Source organism: Urocampus carinirostris, chromosome 16 (genome assembly GCF_059441175.1).
Source record: "Urocampus carinirostris isolate Australia breed hairy pipefish chromosome 16, RoL_Ucar_1.0, whole genome shotgun sequence".
Lineage (NCBI taxonomy): Eukaryota > Metazoa > Chordata > Actinopteri > Syngnathiformes > Syngnathidae > Urocampus > Urocampus carinirostris.
Window position 1 is genome coordinate 26,462,255 of NC_142364.1, and position 23,402 is coordinate 26,485,656.

At 37.2% G+C, this 23,402-nt stretch overlaps 1 protein-coding gene across 4 annotated transcripts in view; it reads right to left on the reverse strand.

Annotated features, from left to right (window-relative positions):
* Positions 1-715: 715 nt before the first annotated feature.
* LOC148350871 (myocyte-specific enhancer factor 2C-like) overlaps positions 716-23,402 on the reverse strand; it is a 48,886-nt gene continuing 26,199 nt past the window's right edge. For 3 of the 4 annotated variants that reach the window (XM_088355656.1, XM_088355655.1, XM_088355653.1), the window contains exons 4-11: positions 21,917-22,060; positions 18,693-18,861; positions 18,017-18,058; positions 17,769-17,932; positions 17,639-17,662; positions 15,841-15,970; positions 15,640-15,769; positions 716-5,213 (exon numbers count right to left, since the gene is read on the reverse strand). In XM_088355656.1, coding sequence (XP_088211782.1) covers positions 4,928-5,213; positions 15,640-15,769; positions 15,841-15,970; positions 17,639-17,662; positions 17,769-17,932; positions 18,017-18,058; positions 18,693-18,861; positions 21,917-22,060 — 1,089 coding nt within the window. In that variant the 3' untranslated portion in view covers positions 716-4,927. The remainder of the gene's footprint in view (positions 5,214-15,639; positions 15,770-15,840; positions 15,971-17,638; positions 17,663-17,768; positions 17,933-18,016; positions 18,059-18,692; positions 18,862-21,916; positions 22,061-23,402) is intronic. The other variant, XM_088355654.1, reaches the window with a different exon arrangement.

Sequence of the window (23,402 nt, forward strand, 5' to 3'; positions counted from 1 at the left end):
TGAGGGCTAGGAGTCTTTTCGAATGCACACAATTAAATTATGATTCGGGGATGTAAGATTTGAGTTTAAAACTATTATTGAGGGGTTTATCTTCATTTTTTTCCTTAATAAAATTTAATCTCTTGTAGTGTTTCTCATATGTGCACTTGTAAAAAGAAAAATAACAATTTACTTAATTTCCACTATATTATTTAACTCGGGGAAACTTGAAAGTGACAAGAATAGCAATAAACATTCATTTAAATGATTGATTAAACGATTTAAAAGTATCTCTGTTCCTTTATTTTTACCTGAATATGGGTACTTCGCTGTTAGATTTTAATGTCTATTATAGTAAAAAAAGGGTGCTATCTTCAATTTTTTACTTTTAATATTGCTTGGAACAGCACACCTGTTACTTTTAAAATGACATTGGTATAAGTTTCCTAAATGTTCTCTGGTTGATTAATGGTCTTTAGCAAATACAGTACAGCTACAATGGGTGCTTTGCGAGTGCCCCCTGGCTTTGGTGACACCCAGTAGACATGTTTAAAATTGCAAGTCATTGTTTAACGCAATGCAGCATATTTTTCTGTTGTGCTTCTCATTGTCTCGCGGGCACCATAAACACGAGACAGGCCAGGTGTTTGGCACATGTGGCCTAGACATTAAAATCACAAATTTCAATATGTAAAAATAGGTCCGGCAACGAGAGACAAACAAAATTAGGAACCTCTTTTGGAGCAGAGCTTAACATTTTATTATATATATATATCATATAAACAAACACACACAACCACTTGTATATTCATTTCCATCTTTGTGTTTAGTGCGTGTGTCGTGTGTGCTCCCGGGGGGTTCTGATCCAGAACAACACTTCTATACATCTTTTTTTTCTCGAAAACTAAAACAGACGGGCTCTGCCCTTAATCTCATAGACGTCAAGCGACGTATTGACCGATATGCGGTCAAGTTCTTCTAACTCTGGTTCTGGTGGCTTGAAACGAGGGTTGGGCCTCTAAATATACACTTTTTATTAGCAAAATATTCAAATGTCAACAACCCTCAGCTTCAATATAGCAAAGCAAAAACAAACAAAAATCAACCTTAAGTCAGCGTCGAACTTCTTGCCATGGAGACAGCTGGCCTGCAGGTACTTTCATGAATCATCATTTCGGACTACGTCCACTAAGGCAATGGTCCCCAACCTTTTCTGTACCACGGACGGTTTTATGTCTGACAATATTCAGATAATTACATTAATAATAATAACAATAATAAGCCTGAATCCATTGTGTATTCACTAGACTACTCTGGATGTATATGACACAAGAAAGGGCAGTAGATTGTATCTCATCATCACACTATTTTTACTCACGGTACTTGAGTCAAAGGAGAATGGAGGAAACGGAAAGTAGTCCTGGAAGATTTAAATAAGCGTAAGCACGGCAGAGGGAAACAACTCCTTGGTGAATCTGATAATGAATCCATTTTAAAGGATATTAAATAGATCAATATAAAGGTGGTGATGTTTTCGTTTGGGATCTAAGTATGTTTATATTTTTGTTTATGTGTTTGTCCATACATGAAAGGCCGAAGGAGTTCAGATATGACTACCATCTTTTACAGGCAGCCAGTGGGTTACCCTAGATGTGAAAAATGCCCAAAACGGACTCAGTTTTAGTTTGGTTAACTAAACATTTTCTTCCATAAAGACATTCCACTCTTCCAGGCCGAAACAACATTGAATATCAAAACCATCTTTTACGGCAGTCAGATAGGTTACCCCAGATGAAAATACCAACCCAAAAAAGCGCTCTGCATTTTTACTTTTGCAGATTCAGCAGCTTTCCCAGAAAGACATTGTGCTCTCAGGATCACAATTGTTTACAAACAATCAGGTAGGGGTGAATGACCCTGCTGAAAAAGGAAATGCCACACCTCAATGCGAGTGGGTTTGTGTTTACAGTTTATTGTCAAGGAATTATTTTAATTTTGGCCCCGTGTGTTCAACAACGTGGTACCGTAAAATAGTGTGATGAGATTAAATGCCTTTTCCTATGTCATCTAGATCCTTAGAAAATGCCGTTGTCACCATTGCTATGTTGGTTCGATTCCCGTTGCATAATGTTGTGCAAATGTGGTCCTCAATATTTTTTGACTGATAAAACATTGTTCAAATACGGAACTTGACTACCGTAAAGCATTGTGTACAACGCGCACAGAAACTTTGGGTTCTTTTTTTTTTTTTTTTCTAAAAAAAAAAGCACACTATACACGAATAATTACGGTACAGTATAAGGAAAAATAAGGCAACTTTTCTTTTTCCCGGCCCCGGTCCGCGGCCCGGAGGTTGGGGACCACTGCACTTCGGGCGTCACCATGACAACGGCAGGAGCTCTAACGCACACGCGCACACAAATATTTGAAGCCGTCACTGTCCCGCAGTCCTCTAATGCTAAAGGCTAACGCAAGACAAGCTAACAGCTAAACGCTGAAACGACAATCATCACGTAAACAGGCCTCGCTTGCACAGGCTCCGCCCTTGGCTTCACGATTGGCTCCTGCATCCAGCCTGGCCCCGCCCTTCTACTTTTCCACCTTTCCAATCATCTTGCCAACCACTTTCACTTCTTTCGACCTTCTTCATAACACATTTTCCTTCGCTCACATACCGTCTCGTCTTTGATTTCCTCATTTGTTGGCGCATGATAAACTTTTTATGAACGTTTATAAATTGGATTTGGTAAATTGGATCTTATTATCTTATTTTTTTTTAATTATAAAGTCAACACCACGGACGTTTGGAACACTAGGTAAGAGAATGAGTACCGTAATACTAATGGGGAAATGTGTACTTATTACTTTCCCACTATTAGTTTTTTTCGGTGAAATAGCTGAATTTATTTAGTATTGAGGAACGATTCTGCCATTTATAAATTTTCAGTAAATACCGATAAATATTTGCCATATAAATACATTAACACATAATTCAATTATGTAATACCTAAATATATGACATGGATGTAACGTATTTATGTATTCATTTTGTCATATATTTAGATTAAAATGTATTTTGTCACTACAAAATGTTATTTAAATGAGGCCGCCTACTTGCCTGAGCTTCTCACCTAATGGTTGATTAGTGATGAACGAATCAGCTTTAGGTGAAAAGACATTTAAATAGCATTTTGTAGTGACAAACACAAAAAATATATGTCAAAATAAATGACAAAATACATTAATATATGAATACATTGCATTTATATCATATAATTAAGTATTATGTGATGTATTTATTTGTTCATTTATGTATGTTATATATCTGCTGGTGTTTATTTAGTTACATTTATTTCAACATATGGTGGGATTGGTCCTCCATAATTTTGTCGCAATATCTATTCAACATAGCAATATCTGATAAATTCTAGAATCAAAATATTCTCCTCTTATACCATCATAAAATTGCAAAATACAAGAAATAAACACTTTTTAAAGAATTCAATGAGATTGTTTTCAAAATAATTCAGTTGAAAGCAATGACAGTAAAAAGCTGTCTTATGAAGCATTTACTCCTGAGTAGTTAATCTTTTTTCTCCTCTAGCAGTGTTGTCCTACATCATAGTTTTATGTAGTTAGTGTCCAAAAGATTTTTTGGGTGAATTAAACATCTTAAAAATAAACATAAACAAATATATTAATGTTTTAGTTACCCCTTAACATTGCCACATGGGACTAGTGAGGTTTCCCAGGGTTCCCTTGTAGATCTATTTCAAATGTTTATACAAGTGTATTCTAAATCCTTAGTATTAGATCCACTCAGTTTCGGACCTAAGAGTTTTTTTATTTTTGTGTTATCAGACATTGACTATTTTTGGTCATTTGTCTCTATGGAGGCCTTTCCTGTCCCTTACCAACACAAAGGGCCAGGATGAGGTTATGAATACGCTAATGCACTGTGGTGCCAACTATTACCTCATCTCTGTAATATATTTAGATTACATTCATAAAAAGTTCATTATAAAACGTTTTGTAGCGAATAGGGGGTTGGGAGTGAGCAAACAATTCCGAATGCAGCGACTGTGTTTGGAATCAAATCTGATGCACGTGTTGGTTTATACCAGGGGTCGGGAACGTATGGCTTGTAAGCCAAATATGACTCTGTTCATGAGTACATGTAGTTCTGAGATACTATAAGGGGCATGCTATTATCCTCTGTAATGTTCCAATTATTGTATACGTTACACTCTAGCTAGGTTCGGTCTAGTATATATAGGGCAGAGTTTACAATCACGGTGTTACACCTACAAACCTTGTTTTGGCTGTATGTCTCTTTGAAATCCTGGAAGCTCGTTAAGCAATGTATGTTAACTGCTGAGACACTTTATGATGAAAACCCACAGAACAAACTGTAAATAACCGAAAACGCCAAACTTGCATCCAGAGCAAAATTATTAGGTGAGCGGATTTTTGCACAAACCCCCCTCTCTCGCCCAGCGCTCTTTGCATCGAAGGTAATTACATCGGTATCCTTTTCGTCTGCATTATTTTGTAATCTTTTTAAAATAAATTTGCCTGCAGCTTGTTTTGAAACCATTATTTATGCCAAAAATCAAAATTAGCTTTAAAGACCTTAGGTAACTGCAGAAGGGAAACTAATTTTAAGAGGAATATTTGTTGATATGGGACACACCCTCTGGTATTATTATAATTTCAAAGATTTTATCAAATCATCAAACGTCACATAGTGAAATAAAATGCAGTTGCAATTAGCATTTGCTTTAATGGCTCTTTGAGTCAAAAGATTCCCGATCCCAGCTTTAGACCAATTTCGACATAACAGACTGAGATAGTGTTGCTAAAATCGGCATTTGTGACCCGTGATTGATCCCGAACACAGCCAATGACGTGATTCTTATGACAAACCCCGCCCCCTGCCTCTCCTCCTTCAAGTGGCCCACCCTTCCGTCAAACGCATGCGCTTGACGGACGGGCTGAATCGCTCTTCCTGATTGGACGGCGGCCGCAGGAGGAAGTCCCCGCCCCCGTCGTGATCTTCGGCGCCGTCGTACGAACTCGCGCAACTGGAAGCGCTGCCGGCTGGCGAGCGGCCCAGCCGGCCCGCTACCGATCCGGCGCACCCCCGATCACGGGGGGGCGAGGCTGGCTCGGACTTGATGTGGAGGTTGTGGTGCCCGGGTGGGTAGTTGGGGTTGGCATTCTGGCACAGGTTTCTGCAATACAAGATTTGGGGGAAAAAAAAACATCAGTGATACAGTATATTATTTAAAACTACCGTAAATTCTATACTATAGAGAATACTGATAGAGTTTTATAACTTTATTTATCCTACAGTTGACATGAATACGTTATATATATATATATATATATATATATATATATATATATTCTTAGTCATTTAGAAGAAGTTCTCAGCTTGTAAACTGCTTCCCAAGGTCATGGGTTGTGTTTTGATGTATTGACTGTGTTTCTGTTCTCACATACCATGTTGACCTGGAATGACCTTTTTTGCCATAACTCAAGATTATTTTCCACCAAAGATCGTGAGAACGAAGGACATGAACTCTTTCACAAGGGAGGCCCTACAACATATCAGCCGGAGAAGAGGCTGTCAAAAAGAAGACTGATTAACGCTACATAGCAAACGGAATATTACAAGGGACGTTTGGAGAAGATTTCTTCAGAGTCAGCTGAGGAAACGAGCCGAACGGGCGAGCATTAAGATGCCTAGCAGAAGAACCTCGGCGGCTCTCAATATGATGAATAATAAAGTAACTAATTATAAAGAACCGATTCTCTTTGTCCTATATTGTAGAGTGTTTTATTATAAATGTTAGAAAATTAAACCTAACATTTAATTGGTCCTTCGAAAGCCGGATTCCATAAGACTAGACGATTCCAGGACGCGAGAGGAAAATCCAGGAAAAGACTGTGGCCACAGCATAAAGACCCTTTTTCCGGGACTGGACCTTCCCTCGCGGGCTGGGATCTGACGGTTGACGGAAAGCCAAGGACTTAGAGAATCGTGAGTAAAATGTATTCATAACATTGTGTGCATGTAGATAACCGGTAAAAGAAATTGACTCGGAAAATCTTAACAGAGACAAAGTTAAAGAATCCTCCATTAAAAAGTGATAAATGGGGGGCAGATTCTTAACAGAAAAACCCTGACAATTCTAGACTCTATCAGGTAAATAGTTTTCAGACAGTTAAAATTCCGCGGGAGGTGTGGACTCCCCTAACCCAGCGCTTTAAAGTTAGTTAAATTTCACAAGGATGTGCGGAGTCCTCTGTCAACTGAAAAGACGTGGAAAAAGAACAAGATGTAAGAACGTGATCACGATAAAAACAAGACGTCTGTGTGATTGAGAAAGAGCGAATGAAATATAAAGTTGCCCCTGGGCAATTGTATTTTATATAAAAAAATAATAATAATAATAATAATAAATACTCGATGAACTCATAGATGAAGGGTTATTTATAAGGAAGACCCGACCGCAATCGAGCCTCTGTGTTACTGGATAAAAGTGAGAAATTTAGGAAAAATATAAATGAGCCATTTAGATGCGTTAAATCAAAATAATGCCGGAATAATACCGAATAAGATAAAATATTCCTGTTTTCAGTTCAAAAAATTGGTAAAAAAAAGGACTGGGAAGACTAGGAAAAATCTAATTGAGTGAATTGAATACACTAATTTGAGATAAGGGCATTTTTATACCAAAAATATTGAAAAAATTGTTTATAAATACTTTTTCCTCTTTCCATTAAAATGGAAAAAATGGATTGAGTGAAATTCAAATGAGTAAGATAACTCATAAATAAATAGAGGCCATTTTCACATTAAATAGGTGAAGCTAAAATAGTAGATTTAATTGGTTTAAAGAAAAAAAAAAAAAAAAAAAAAAAAAAAAAAAAAAAGAGAGAGAAACATAAAGGGGAAAGTTAATTAAATATTAAGAGAGATAATTTGGTGAAAATTAAGTGAGACTAACCTTAATACAATAGATTGGAAAAAAAAAAAAAAAAAAACCTTACTTTTTCAACATTGAACTGTTTTACATCTAGAGTAAGTAAATGGGTAGCACATAATAGAGTGCTGTTGAAGATCTTCATTGACTTGAAATGCGTTGTTTAGATGCAAACCATTTGCGATTTATGGCATTACCTTTGTAGAAATACCGTAATGTTTCCTAAAAGGGAGGATAACGAATATACGGGGCCATATAGTGAACCGCGTCTCTTTACTGAGGGAGGAAGTTAGCTCGTCAAAGGAAATTATTTCACCTATAGGTGAAGGGGGTAGGGTTTTACCGCCCAATTCTCAATGGCTAAAAGGCCAAGTGGACCTCCTTATTGACAGAGTAAAAAATAGATATAGATAACGATAAACTGATTGATCCTGAATAGGTTGGATCATAGGAATTTAAAAATAAAATAGCTGATTATTATCTTGAGACAGATCATGAGAATTTAAAAATATATCTGCATGGATAGAAAATAATGTGTACATGGCCATTTCACTTTAAAAATAAATAAATAAATAAATAAATAAATCAATAGATAAATTGTTCTGTGTAAAGAGTTGTTAGAACACGCACAGGTGGATTGGAGAATGACGGACGTATGGTCTGAGATAATTGGTCATTGTGCAAAATTGGAGGCGCAGTAAATTCACGGGATCAAGAGAGAGTAAATCAAGAAGGAAAAGGAAAGTACATTTGGCAGATGTTGAAGGAGGATCACAGGTCATAGCACGACCTTGGCAGTAAATAATTAAAAGAGATGACGTGATAGGAGTGAAGAAGAGAAAAGGGAGTATTTTTCTGGGTTGAATAATGGGTTTAAATCTAGAAGGGGCATTCACACGTGACACCGAGCAAGCTGTGAATGATTAAAAAAAAAAAAAAAAAAAAAAAGGTAAATATGAGGACGCAGGAATTAAGTGGACACTAAATTAAGGAAAGTTATAATTGATACAATATTTACACAAAAATATTTGCATGTAAGATGTTACATACAGTTGAGATTTGTGTAATATGCATTTGGTGAAAAACAGCCACCGTAGTAGTAAAAAAAAAAAAAAAAAGGGTTGTCAACATTGTGCAAAACATGTGACAGTAATTTTATAAATAAGCTATAAAAATAAAAGAACTATGTAAAGGATGAAAATCTATTTGAAGGCAAATGAACATAGACATGACATATTGTTTTGCTTTAGAACAAGAAATGAGAGAAATGCAAAGTATTACAATAATAAATTTGACTACAAAAATACTGTAGTGATACAAAAACTACACTATTTTGTTGCCATAATGAAAAATATTATAGACTAAAAAAAAAATATATATATATATATATATATATATATATATATATATATTAGTGAACTGTCGTGAATACACTACAAAAGAAATTTAGGAAAAGTTGGATTTTACAGCAAAAGTGTTGCTCTAACGATATTTTTGAGTTTCAGAATTTGGTTCTTGTCTCATTTGGGCTCAACAATCCGCTGAGGAGAAAATGGAAGAACGGTGAGGGAAAAAAGTAGCATTACTAACGATGATGAAGACATTTGAATGGGATGAACGATGGTGAGAGCCAGAAAAGTTTTGTGTTCATATTCGGCCGGTATGAACCATAACTATGATAAGAAGATCTCATCTTGTTGGAATCCATTACAGCGATCATCGAGCAGCGATTGGAGGACACCCTGAACTGGTTGCAAGCCAATTGCAGGGCACACAAAGCTAGACAATTCACTAGCTCATTCACACATAGGGACAATTTGGACCAAACAGTCCATCTGAAATGCATGTTTTTTGAAAGAGGTAAGTAAATCGTAACAATGAGAGCAGCCAGTGGACACACACACCTGTTCCCAGGTCCTTAGTAATGCCGCACACGTGCTGGCCACTGCGCCACCGTGCTGCACACACATATATAATATATATCTCATCTCATCTCAGCAGCTGCACCGCTTATCCTCAGAAGGGTCGCGGGGGTGCTGGAGCCCATCCCAGCAATCATCAGGCAGTGGGCAGGGGACACCCTGATATATATGATTTTTTTTTTAACTGAACTATCAATAATGATAATATGATAGGAATTTTGAATTCCGTGTACTAGCTTGCTAAAAGATTTAAAGATCTTGGCAGAACCCCTGAAATTTAGTGATACAAAGATCGAACTTATAAATCGGTGACAAATATAGTAGATATCTGCGTATTCATTCAGTTTTGATCATCGAATTATTAATTTATTTTCTGCATTTGTTGACGGTAATTGCGAATAACAGGCTTGTCTTTTTCCATTTTTCTACTTCTTTCTTTAACATCTTAGTACAACATAATTCGTGATGTCAATCATCAAAGCAAATGAGCCGTAAAAGCAAGCTCTCTTTGATGAATTGAACGAGGAAGAAAGCCGTTTGTCTAATAAAAAGACTGACCGTCACTCGACAAGAATTACCCACAACAATGACGTAATTTCGAAGAGACGAGATCTCATTAGCTAAGATCGGCGTGCAGGAAAAGAAAATAAAAACTCGTACAGTGAATTCGAAAATAATGACAAGACTTGTAATGCGTTAAATCTTTGTTAAAGAGTAAACTAAATGATAATGAAAATTTAAAGGGAAAAAAAAGTTGCGTACCCAGCATAAATGATGCCTTTAAGACAGGTAAGTGAAAAAATGAAAACACTGAGAGTACAATACAAGATAATTATACAAAATAGTATAAAAAGAAAGAATATTTGAGTGAACAACTAATCATTTTTCGTTGAAAATGCGAATAGCAAAGGGTAATAACTTTAAGACGTGTAGTTTTGCTCCTAATAAAGAAAGGACGATTAAAGCAATGAAGCTGACTAAAAAATGGTCCATAATTTTAGTGTCAATCTTCTTGTTCGTAAATGGACAAATTCAAAAGAGGTGTATTACGTAAAAAGATTATTTCCTTAGTTGTTCTCGTATTACAGAAAAGAAGAATCGAGACTAGAAATAATCAATAACGTAGATGAAGCTATTTCAGTCACTGAATGAATTTTTTTTTTCCTTTTAAACAGGAAAGAAACTAGTGTTAATAGTCAGACCAGATTTGTTTAGCTTTATATACAAGGGATTTCGGAAAGATGCTTAGAACAAAGACACTCACACACCTTGTAGCTTTTCTCTGTTTGCATGATTCACTTCAGGCATGTTGTGCATGCAAGCGGCCTAAAAACTCAGACAGGTCATAGGTAACCATGTGTGTCAACAAAATGAAACCAAGCAGCCTGCCTTTTCTTTTTTTTTCCTGGAGGGAAACCCATCGAGGTTTTGTTTGTTTGTTTGTTTGTACATGATTCAAATTGAATCTTTTCTTCCGGCGCCGTCACGAATGGCAGCCACTCCAGCAGCTCCCATGTTATTTTCGATTGTTCTCAGCTCAGGGATGCTGCTGGAAATGTGAATTTCCCTTCGGGGATGAACAAAGTATCTATCTATCTATCTATCTATCTATCTAGTGCGTAGAAACAAAAATTGTTGAGCAGAATAAAAGATAATGAATAAACAAAATAGATACACTCAACAAGATAATTCATAAGTGACAAGTATGTATTGTTCTTTAATGAATCAATAACAAAAGATTGATTATGATTACAGAGATAAGAAAATACATAAGAAAAGCTATGACATTAAGTTCGATTTGGCATTTTTTTGAGAAATTTTTGTTGATCTTTTGGGATTTTTGATGTTTAGTGTGAGGGTTTGGAATTTTGACAAATTTAGCCCAAAGGACAATTGGGAGGACAATTGATTACACACTGAATTTTTTTTAGAATGAGTGTTACGATTAACAAGTGTTAAGCAAATGTGTAACAAATACTGACTTATGGTTTGGTTAAGTTAAAAGGAAACGGTTTCTATGGAAGAGAATTTTTAGAAGACAATGAGAAATAGATTGAACAATCTTGAAGAGGTTCATAAAAAATGAAAATCACGGATTAATTGATTTTGAGACATATCATGCCAATTTAAAAATAATTGCATGAGAAATAAATGGGTAGAAATTGATTAAACTAAGATAATGTCTACTAGTACTTAAATTTAGAAAAAATTTTTAAGACATAGAGTAATCCGGCCAATTTACTAAAAAATCCCACTACGTAAGCACAATGGAATTAACGAGATTTTCAAGTGCCAGTGAATTGCACAAAAAGACATCAGTCATCCATTGTCTGCGCCGCTTATCAACAGCGAGGCCAAGGGAGTGATATGGAGCACACCCCAGCTACAAAGGGGGTGGGGGTAGCACACACGGCGAGTCAAAAGGTCACATGTCCTTGAATGTGAACAAGAAAGCTCTGTTGAGCAACACCAAACAGCGTGACTGGGTCAAGATAGTAATGATATAATAGGGACAGTAGAACAGTATCAAAACAATGAATAGTTAACTGGGGAAGAAGGAATTTTTAATCTCGAAAGAGTTCTCTTTGAAGAAACAATCAAACCCGAAGTAACATTATTAGTTCAAGGCACTCCTGTAAAATTTCTCTGTGATACCAGGGCGTGCAGAACCACCCTTAAAGAACAAATCCCAAATGTGACCCTCGGGCCAAACAAAGTAATGGTGCGCGCAGCTCAGGGGGTATTAAGAGGAGTACTGGTGGTACGTGTTTGGACACGGAGCGTTCCAAGCGTGGGAGTATTTGGTTATAACGGAAGCAGGGGAGTACTGGACCCCAGGGGACAGCTCTGAGGCCCAGTATTTCAAAAATCGGGTTAAATTGCAGCATCAAGGAAGCAATTTACAACTGACTATAACCGTAACAAACCAGACAATTCGACCTCCGGGGTCAGATTTTTTTTTTAACAGCACGTGCTGGGTTTTCATCTATCTGGTCCTGGTGTGGGCCTGGTCCTCGGGACTTGAACCGTTTTCCGGTCGTAGTGTGTGTAAATGACAGTATGAAATCGACTGATCAGCCAAAATTAAGTAACTACTCTCTAACGACAAATTTCACATCAGTAAGCATGTCAGTTAAAGACATTGATGTCGTTCAAAGTTACCACAGGAATTTCAAGGATAGATGACAACTGGTTGCTAATGGCTGAGCAGGCGGCACATGCTGTCATGATTAATTGTGTTGTGTGTATGGGTGCTCGCCTCAAAAGAGAGTTGTAAAATCCACTCTGAACTCAGAGTGCCTGATAAACGTAATGAATAATGCTGTACCAAACGGAAACTGCTCTTTCTGGGATCAAACCTACCCCGGAACGACAGTTGAAAAACATAAGCCTGTGTTTTCTAATGAGTAGTTCAAAATAATTTTACCTGTATAAATAGAATTGGACTTTGTGATAGTCTGAATGGTATACAATGTCACAAAATGTTGACAGTCAATATAACATTTAAACCACTCTCCCGGAGCGACATCTGGTGGTGGTGTGGAGGAGACAAGTTGTATGATAGACTACCGTACAATACCACAGGATTGTGTGCATCTGTGTCTTATTTTACCTGTGTCTATAACCGCCACCACAATCCCTGAATTGCTAACATCTGTTAAGAGCTTGTTATCACATGTATGGAAAAGTAAAGGTCTACCTATGCCTAGAGTGACAATGATCCTACATACATCGACAGCATTGGTGTTCCAAGAGGCGTACCAGATGAATACAAATTAGTAAATCAAGTAGCAGCGGGTTTTTTGAATCTTTGATTTGTTATTGGTGTACAATTGATAAAAATGTTGACAGAATAAACTATATCCATTTCAATGTGCAGAAGTTAGGAAACAAAACAGAACAAGGTTTCTCCGCCATAACGAGCAACTGCTACCTCCCTCATGGCTTTCCAGAACCGGATTGCTGTTGATATGCTACTGGCTAAAAAGGGAGGGGTCTATTCTGTCTTTGGTGACCAATGTTGCACGTTCATACCGAACGACACGGCAGCAGACGGAAGTCTGACAAAGGCCCTGGAAGGCCTCAGGTCACTTAACAACAAGATGAAAGACCACTAAAGAGTTGACACACAAATGTGGGATGGTTTTGGAGATACGTTTGGAAAATATAAAAAAAATGTATACTATACCCGTTTTTGCGGATATTCTCACATTGTGTGGATGTTGTTGTATTCCGTGCATAAGAACATTGCTAACGAGACTAATTACAAAAAGCTCTTGCCCCAATGCAGGCAAAGATGGTACCTTTGTATGCTCTGTTGCCCTCGGATACCAATGCTGACGATGACTCTGGCAATTACCATAAAAATGATGATGGTGAAAATTGTAATGACACAAATGTTGATGATGATTGCCTGTCTCTGCATTTTCATGATTTTTACTCAGATCCTGGTCATTATGACGACAACCTCTAAGTGTAACGACTGTTGTTGTGTTCTTGATTTCTCTGTTGAAAATCGTATTGCGAAGTGACAGTTGAATGAAGTATTATGTCTCCGGTAGGATAAAGAGGAGGGAATGATAGAGTTTTATAACTTTATTTATCCTACAGTTGACATGAATACGTTATATATATATATATATATATATATATATATATATTCTTAGTCATTTAGAAGAAGTTCTCAGCTTGTAAACTGCTTCCCAAGGTCATGGGTTGTGTTTTGATGTATTGACTGTGTTTCTGTTCTCACATACCATGTTGACCTGGAATGACCTTTTTTGCCATAACTCAAGATTATTTTCCACCAAAGATCGTGAGAACGAAGGACATGAACTCTTTCACAAGGGAGGCCCTACAACATATCAGCCGGAGAAGAGGCTGTCAAAAAGAAGACTGATTAACGCTACATAGCAAACGGAATATTACAAGGGACGTTTGGAGAAGATTTCTTCAGAGTCAGCTGAGGAAACGAGCCGAACGGGCGAGCATTAAGATGCCTAGCAGAAGAACCTCGGCGGCTCTCAATATGATGAATAATAAAGTAACTAATTATAAAGAACCGATTCTCTTTGTCCTATATTGTAGAGTGTTTTATTATAAATGTTAGAAAATTAAACCTAACAAATACCTGATTAAACTCAACATGTCTCAGATACTGGGACCATTCTAAATGGCAATTACAAAAAGTAGCACATATTTACAGTATTTCCCAAACTAAGGTGCACCATGAAATTAAGACTATCTTAGGAGCTACCGTGTTTATTTGTATATAAGCTTTGGGCTCTTCAAACAATGACAAAATGTAATCAATCGATAAGTCTAATGTAGATCGTGGCGGTAAGGGCGCCTGCACTTTACCACTAGACCACAAGTGGTACAAATGACATATGCAAAGGCATTAAAGCTTATCTCATTATCACACTATTTTTACTCACAGTGCAAGAAACACTGATTTACATAGTGCATTCTGATATGATCAACAGTCTCTACACTTCTTCACCCTGAGTCAATGACTTCTTGATTTAATATATGTATGAATGAAAAATAGCTTGTATAGGGTTTTGTTGAAAGGATATTTGTTTTCTTTGTCTTTCGCAACGTTATTGAAGACGTGGAGAGACCGTTTCCCCCATCAGAATTCATTATGCAAATCAGGATTTCTGGCACTGTGTGTAAAAATAGTGTGATGATGAGATAAGCACTAATGCCTTTTCGTATGCTATCTGTACCAATGGTTGTCGAGTGTTAAAGTGTTGGTGCCCTCACCGCCATGCCTCGAGTTTTAAATCTTGTTGCACACAATGATCTGTTGAAAATGTCGCTGACCACCATGAGAAAAATGACATACAAAAAGACATTACATCTCATCTCATTATCACATTATTTTTATTCATGGTACCAGAGGTTAATGGTAGAGAATCAAAAAAACTGAAAGTTGTCTTGAAATCTAAAAGGGCAAAAAAAGCACGACGAGGGAAACAACTCTCTGGGTTATCTGATGATGAACCAACTTTAAGTGATATTAAATGAATATATTGTAAATTGTATGTTGGTATTATGTTCGTAGTTTACGTAAATTATAATCATGGCTGCAAGTTTTCAATAACGTTTGTCACTTACAATGTAATGTGCTTAGTATGAGCTGAAAAATGAGTAAAACCCATTTTTATTTACCAACCTTTATCAAAAACTAGTGGTGTGCGTTTAACAGGGTTCCTTCAGCTTAAGTAAAGTTAAATTCAAGACTTTTTAAGACATTTTTAATGCCTTCTGATTTTAAATTTAAGACCAAATCGACAGAAAAAACAAAATCGAAACGCACAAAACGAAAAAAACCCAAATGTTTCTTGCACACTTCTCTTTAAATGTACACTTTACGGGCATGGTCCAAAGTAAACGTCTCTGTCCCAGGTTGCTATGTGTATTGTGGGTAGACCTAATATATGCGTCCAACTGAAAACACATCGTTTTGACAGTTTCATTATTGTGGTCACACCATGTTGCCCCAAAAGTAAATTGGCGAATTATTTAAAAAGACAATTGACAAATGTGACTAGATGTTTTTAATACAAATATAAATCTTTCTAAAATTGGATTGAAGAGATTTTTATGCCAACTAAGGCCATATTTTTCAAGTAATGAATTCAATGCCTTTCAAGACTTTTATTCAGGGATAAATATCGTGAATAAATACATAGATAGCTAAAAATGTAACTTAAAAATTGATTTGTATTTTTACTCACGCCATATGACCGAGCGGTACACTGTGCAGGCTGTGTAGGTCGTGCTGCTGCTGCCAGGTGCCGGCGCCCGGGCCCAGCCCGGCCGACCCGAAAGCCGTGAGTGAGGCCAGCTCGCCACCCAGCGAGAAATCTATATAGCAGAGAAAAATAGACTTAAGTATTTCCAGGTTTTGCCTCCCCGTCTGGGACCAGGGCACTCACCTGCACCGAAGGAGGTCAGGGAGGACGGGTAACCTCCCATGGCGGGGCCGGGAAGAGACGCCGAGGTGGTCACGCACGCCGCGGGACTGGAAAGAGTCTGCGCCGTCTGGGAGTGATTGATCCGAGCGTTCTTCACAATCACAAAACACAGATACATTTGGTTTTATTGCTTGGAAACCTATTTCTTGGGGCCACAAATGATTACATTTTGTAATACACCCTGGTGGAAAGACACAAAATGAATAAAGATAGTTAAATGGATGTAAATGGTCTTCTTTTATAAAGCGCTTTCAAGGCAATGAAGCGCTTTACGTACCCATTCACACACACTCACATACTGATAACCGCCATGCAAGGCAATTATTAGGGGCATTAGGGATTTAGGTTCTTGCCCAAGGACACTATAACATGGAGGAGCTGGGAATCGAACCTGCGATTTCTTGATCCCAACACAAGCGCTTTAGCCCCTGAGTGCGGTGGGGTGCATTATTTGAGTATGTGTTAACTATGCCTGACTAAGTTCAAACAGCCCTTGTGCTTTATTTTCCACTGCACATATCTGCTTTTATGTTACTTTTAGCAGAGCTGTTCGAGGCGAAACACATAAGGCTCGAGAAGAGTGACCACATGCTCATCCTCGCAAACCATGATGCTGCCACCACCATGTTTGACTGTGGGCATGCTGTGTTGAGGGTGATGAGCTGTGCTGCTTTTACGCCAAACATAACATCTTGCATTGTTGCCAAAAAGTTGGATTTTGGTATAATCTGCCCAGAGCACCTTCCACATGTTTGGTGTGTCTCCCAGGTGGCTTATGGCAAACTTTAAACAACACATTTTATGAATATCTTTAAAAAATGGCTTCCTTCTTGCCAGTCTTCCATAAAGGCCAGATTTGTGCAGTATACAACTGATTGTTGTCCTATGAACAGATTCTCCCGCCTCAGCTGTAGACCTCTGCAGTTCATCCAGAGTGATCATGGGCCTCTTGGCTGCATCTGTGATCAGTATGAGCTGAAAGTTTAGGGGGACGGCCCGATCTTGGTAGATTTGCAGTGGTCTGATACTCCTTCCATTTCAATATTATTGCTTGCAAAGTGCTCCTTGGGATGTTTGAGAAATCGTTTTGTATCCAAATCCAGCTTTAAACAACAGTATCTCGGACCTGCCTGGTGTGTTCTTTGTACTTCATGATGCTCTCTGCGCTTCAAACAGACCTCTGAGACTATCAGAGTGCAGGTGCATTCATACAGAGACTCAATTACACACAGGTGAATTCCATTCATCATTGTTAGTCATTTAGATCAACATTGAATCATTCAGAGGTCCTCACTGAACTTCTGGACAGAGTTTGCTGGACTGAAAGTAAAGGGACTGAATCATTTTGCACACCCACTTTTTTGTTTTTTATTTGTTAAAAAAGTTTAAAATATCCAATAAAGTGTGTTAAACTTCAAGATTGTGTCCCACTTATTGTTGATGCTTCACATGAAATTACAGTTTTATATCTTGATGTTTGAAGTCTGAAATGTGGCAAAAGGTCACAAAGTTCAAGGGGGCCAAATAGTTTCACAAGCCACTGTATATACCGTTAATTTTCTATTAAAAATCAGTAAAGGTTTTTGTTTTACTTTTTCTCAGGTCAAACTAAGCATTGTAAGTGACTAACTCGACATTAGAATAGAGATACACAGAATCGGGTATACATGTGTGAAACCGCATGAACAAGAACAAACAGACTGAAGCACCATTTCTTGATCTAGCACACAAAGAACACCACAACATCAACGTAACTTACCAAAATGAGGTCAAAGTCTTCACACTAGAGGGCAGCAGTGAGTGATGTGCGAACAGTGTTAGCGTGTTCTAAAGACTTATTTTTGTAATTTTCTAAAATGAAAACCTCGTAAAAAAACAAAAGAACTTACGATACTCGGCATGTTGCCGCACTTGCTGGTGAGCGGATGCGGAGGTCGTAGGTCGGCCTTGCGGCTCATGCTCATTGATGCGCTTTTGTCTTGGATGCTCTTGGAGATGCCGCCTGGTGACATCATGGCAGGGGAAGAACACTGGTTGCTGTAGACACCATTTCCTGTCGGAAAAAATCAAAAAGGGTTAAATTTACTCTAGCACTGTTTGGATGAGTAATATGAAGACGATTATGATGAGGACTCACCCACACTGACAACAGTGTTTGTCAGCTCGGAGCCCAACAGGCCTAAAAAAGACAATTTAAAACCATTACCTGATACATATGGAAAATCCTCTCTAACTAAGTTTTCCAATGATTTAGAAATACAGTAATCCCTTGTTGTATTGCGGGTTGCATATTACAGTTTCAATACTTTGCAGATTTTCACCGTGCATTGTGTTCTGAAATCTGATTGCCTGTGTCTGCCTGTGTATCATTGACATGATCAGAGTTGTACAAGTACGTATGACAGCTTGATGAACCTACATTATTTTCAATTTCAAGTTTCTCTCAAAAGCCATCAGGTACAGAAAACGCTCTGGACTGACAAAAGCAGCAAAAGGGAGAGGAAGATGCTTTCTATCGCCAACAAATCTAGATTTGCTATACTAGCTCTGGAGCCATATTTGGATCTTTGGTGCTCAATAGTGGCTCCGTGCCACTTTTAAAAAACGTTTGATAATTATTCGATAAAAAAGTTAAATCGATAAATTTATCCATTATTAAAATAATGGTTAGTTGCAGCCCTAGTATCCAACGAATTTTCCAGTACATAAGGCGCATTGGATTATGACACACATTTTCAAATTTCTCCACAAACTGTTTTTTTTTGGGTGTGTCTTATAGTCCGGAAAATACGGTAATTTAAAGACTTCTTTACCTGCATCTTCGCTGCTGGCAGGCCGCTGGGGAGACAATGCGTTTCTTTGCATGGAAGGGTGGTGGAGGGGGAGCAGGTTGTGGTGGGCGGCGGTGCCCCCTATGCCATGGTGTGGGTACAGCAGTGAGGAGGGGTTCAAGCCCATGTCATAGCTGGAGGCGGGCACACCCTGCAGGATGGGGAGGGGGGGTTATAGGTTAAAATGCTTTCAGTGTCTATCTTTGAGCAATGTTGATATCATATTCTTTTTATTATTATTATCATCATTACTATTATCATGTATTCATTGTATTCTGTTAGCAACACGGCGGATGGGGGGTTAGCGCACAGTCCTACGGTGCGGAAGTTCAGGGTTCAAGTCCCTTGGGGACAAATAAAGTGTTTTGATTGGTTGATTGATTGTCCAGGTATCGCAGCCTCCCCTTGTGGAGTTTGCATATTCTCCCATTGCATGCATGGGTTTCCACGGGGCACTCCGGTTTCCTCCCACATTCCCAAAAACATGCATGTCAAATCTAAATTGTCCCTAGGGTGAATGAGCGAGTGGTTGCATGTCCCTGTGTGCCTTGCGACTGGCTGGCAACCAGTTCAGGGTGTCCCCTGCCCAATGCATGAAGATAGTTGGGATGGGCTCCGGCGCACCTGTGACCCTACTGAGGATAAGCGGTACAGATAATGGATGGATGATGGATTCTATTAACAGGTCCTTTAAAACAAAGACTAACAGGCTCATAGACCACCCAAAATAATTGTGTAAGACTTCAAAAATGTATCACTATTTATCGGTTGAAATGAAAAAATGGGTATTTCATATCTTATTTATATGGACTTGTTTGAGAATTTTGTTCTTGCTAAATGTTATAACACTACTTTTCATTGCACAATTCTTACGGTGCACAATGCCATTCATTTTGCCTGTAATAAAAAGAAATGAAGATTTCTTGAAAGTTAAATTCTGAGGAATTCTCGAATGTCCAAACTAATTTTACTACCGGTATATGTCCAAATTTTTTCTAGGTGTGAATAAGCGAGTGGGATATCTGTCCCTGTGTGCCCTGCAACTGGCTGGCAACCAGTTAAGGGTGTCCCCTGCCCGCTGTCCCAGGATAGCTGGGATGGGCTCCGGCACCCCCGAGACCCTACTGAGGATAAGCGATGAATCCCTATAAAACAGCAGTAATGTATAAAAGTTCACTGTAATCAACATTTCCAGATCTGTTTGGAAATTCACTAAATTTCGCACATTTTTCGAAATTCCAACTTTCTGTGTTAGGTGGCATCCCTGAATCTCGATGAATTTCCTCAAAACTTAAAATTAGTTCATGTAAATTGGAACAAAATGCAAAGGCAGCCAAATTGATATTATGAAATTAAAATTTCCCATTCAAATTTGATCCACCCTAATGCACATCCAACTTAGGCTAGTCCCCAAGCACTACCATCTAAATATTTCGACCATTTATTATTTTTCATCTTATATTTCCTTTTTTTGAGTCTTCATTACATGTTTGCTCTGGAGTGGCATGTCTAACCTCTTTGTCAACACTTTTTTCTACGTTGTTATCAATAAAGGCAAATCTTTAAACAAAATTAAAATAAAGAATAACATCTTTTTCATGTTTTTTGGAAGGGAAACAAGATACATTGAATTTAGGACTAAATTTGTTTTGTTTATGTTGTTATTAAAAATTGGAATTAATTAAGAAAAAATGTAGAATTTCGCCATGAAAAACGTACATTTAGTGATAAAATGAATACATTTCAAAATAAATATTGTTTGAAGGAATTTGTGTGAAACTAATCAAATATAGAGTATTAATTAGGGGTTAAAAAGGTTTTTAATTGAATTGTTTGAAATATAAAAAATGACATGAAGAAATAGTTGTGATGGACTACATTAGCCAGACAAACATTCTCTCAAAAGTCATATTTAAGAAAAAATACATAAACTTAAATAGATGTTCAGATTGAATTGAATTACGGTAAGAAGAAATTTAGACTTTAGGGATTAAAGACATATATTTTGTAATTTTTTTAAAAAGAAATAGTGGTTGAAGGAATTTGTGTTAAAATGATTCAACTTAAATATTGAACTCGAGAAATTATTTATTTGGGTGTAATGTTTTTATTGAATTTTTTGATATGAAAAGTGACTTGAAGAAATATTTGTGTAGTTCAACTATGGCCGGACTAATGATATTCTTTCAAAAGGCATATTTTAAAAACATACATGAACTTAAAAATACTTTCAAGTGTAAATTTTGTCTTTCAAATCAAAAAATAAAATAGAACCAAGAAGTAATACAAAATATCAGCATTAGAGACGTATATTTTGTGTAATTTTTTAAAATAAATATTATTTAAAGGATAGGATTTTTTGAGAAAATAATTATTTTTTTTAAGACAAAATTGTATTTAATGGGGGATGAACATGTTTTGAATTGAACTGTGTGATAGATAAATAAACTGACATAAAGACATTATGGGGTTATACAGTACTGCAAAAGCCAAACCAATTGAATTCTTCCGAAAGGCAAATTAACAAAACATGGATATTACATAAACTTAAATATTTCAAACATAACAATAATTCATTTGGGGTAAAAAAAAAAGTTGACACGTTCCCTTATAGGAAAGTAAGTTGAAAAGCAATATCTATTCTTGCAATTTAAACTTTAATTTCATGACAAATTACCCTACTTTTTGGACTATAAGGCATATCTAAGAACCCCAAATTGGCCAGAAATATGAAAGTCCAATTTATAATCCGGCGTGCATTTCATACCTGAAGATGTGGTGGATAAAATTGGAAATACATAGTTACAATTAAATGATACTGCATACACTAACTGTCTGCTTTGAGAAACATAGACTGAGTCTTCGAGTTGTTGTGGTTAACATGTTATTTTTTTTGTTGGTAAATTTAATTGGATTAGTGAAACCAAAAGTCTTCCTGTTAATTTATATCCTTTAAAATAAATATTCTTATTTTTAGTTATTTTTTTACGCCACCCTATCATAGCTCTAACCTGTAGTTATAATTCCATGCCCCTTATAGTCCAGTGCGCCCTATGTATGAAAAATATATGACAAGACTACTTTTTGGGGGTGCGCCTTACATTGGGAAAAAAAGGTACATTTTTGCAGAAGAAAGAATGAGGTCCCCAATTTGGACTTTTATATACCCAATTTTCTTCGCAATTGTCACGGCAACGTCAACTCACGCAGATTCGCTGCCTGTTGAGCATCAGGTCGATCTCATCGCTGATTTTGGGGTACTTGTCGTCTGTTTCGGGGCTCTGACCGGCAGAGTCGTCCGCCTCTATGTCCGGACTCTCGCTCCCGCTTAGGCCTTTCTTGCGCAACGTCTAAAAACACACACAGTATATCAGTTAGCGTTACATTTAAAGCAGCCCAACGGGGCCCGCAGGAGCTTAAAATGTCTGATGAAGAAATAGTCAATATGCATCAATTAAAAAATACACACAATCTTCTTAAAATTAAAATGAAACTGTGTAATATTTGACCATTAGACGTTGCCGTAGCCGGCCCGAATTTCAGGTTAGGTATGGTCAAAAATGTCAATCATTATGTTCTGGTTCAGGGCGGGTTCCTTTCTCTCCCGCTAATTTTTTTTAAATTTTCCAACCTGCGGTGTGATTAAATGTAAGTATTAGAAAAGGTGGTGTTCATAACGTCAAAATATTCTACTTGCTGACAAAATCTTCTGGCTGAAGTCGTCATTAGGGCATCCTTCAAGCTACATGTTTTGTGCGTGCAAGTAGGTGACTTTTAAATCCGGTAAAATCTTTTTTTTTTTTTTTTTTTTTTTTTCATCTTTTTGGGTCTTGGGCCTCATTGGGTTTAGTGGACCGGACCTGGACACCTATCCTAGTTTTTTCGTTTGCATTTATGGATAAATATACATGCATATATTTATGTGATATTTACTTTTATAGTTGTTTTTAAATTGATTGGTTTCCTTAAATTTCTATTAAATCGCTCAGAATGAAAGTAAAATGTCCTAGTTTTAAGCACAAAGTTTGATATTTAGTTTTGTAGTATTTCTGTAGTATTTTTGTAGCATTTCTGTTGTTTTTCTGTGGTAGTATTTTTGTGGTAATTCTATAATAGTATTTTGGTAGTAGTTGTGTAGTGTAATTTTTTAGTATTTCTGGAGTACAATTGAAGTATGTGTGTAGTAGTATTTTGTTTTATTTCTGTAGTAGTATTTTTGCAGTATTTCAGTAATAAAAATATATGAAGCAGTATTCTGTATTATTTTATTATAGTAGTCGTAATGAAATGAAATGATCTGTATTTATGAAATGATCTGCATTTATATAGCGCTTTTCAAGTCAATGACTTCCCAAAGCGCTTTACATTGTGCTTCACATTTCCCAATAACGGCCGTGATCTGTGCAGCCATGTAAGGCGCTAACCTGCTTATTGGGGGTAATTGGGGGTTCAATGTCTTACCCAAGGACACTTCGACATGTAACACGGACAAGCCGGGATTCGAACTGGGATCCCTTAATCCTAAGACGATCGCTCTACCTCCTGAGCTACTGCCGCTCGTACTTTGGTTGTATTTCTCTATATATATTTTTCTTTTTTAGACTTAAATCAATTTTTTTATCAGGTCCCTGCTTCCAAGCACTAAGCTTGATATTTAGTTTTATGTAATTTTGTCGTATTTTTGTAGTACTG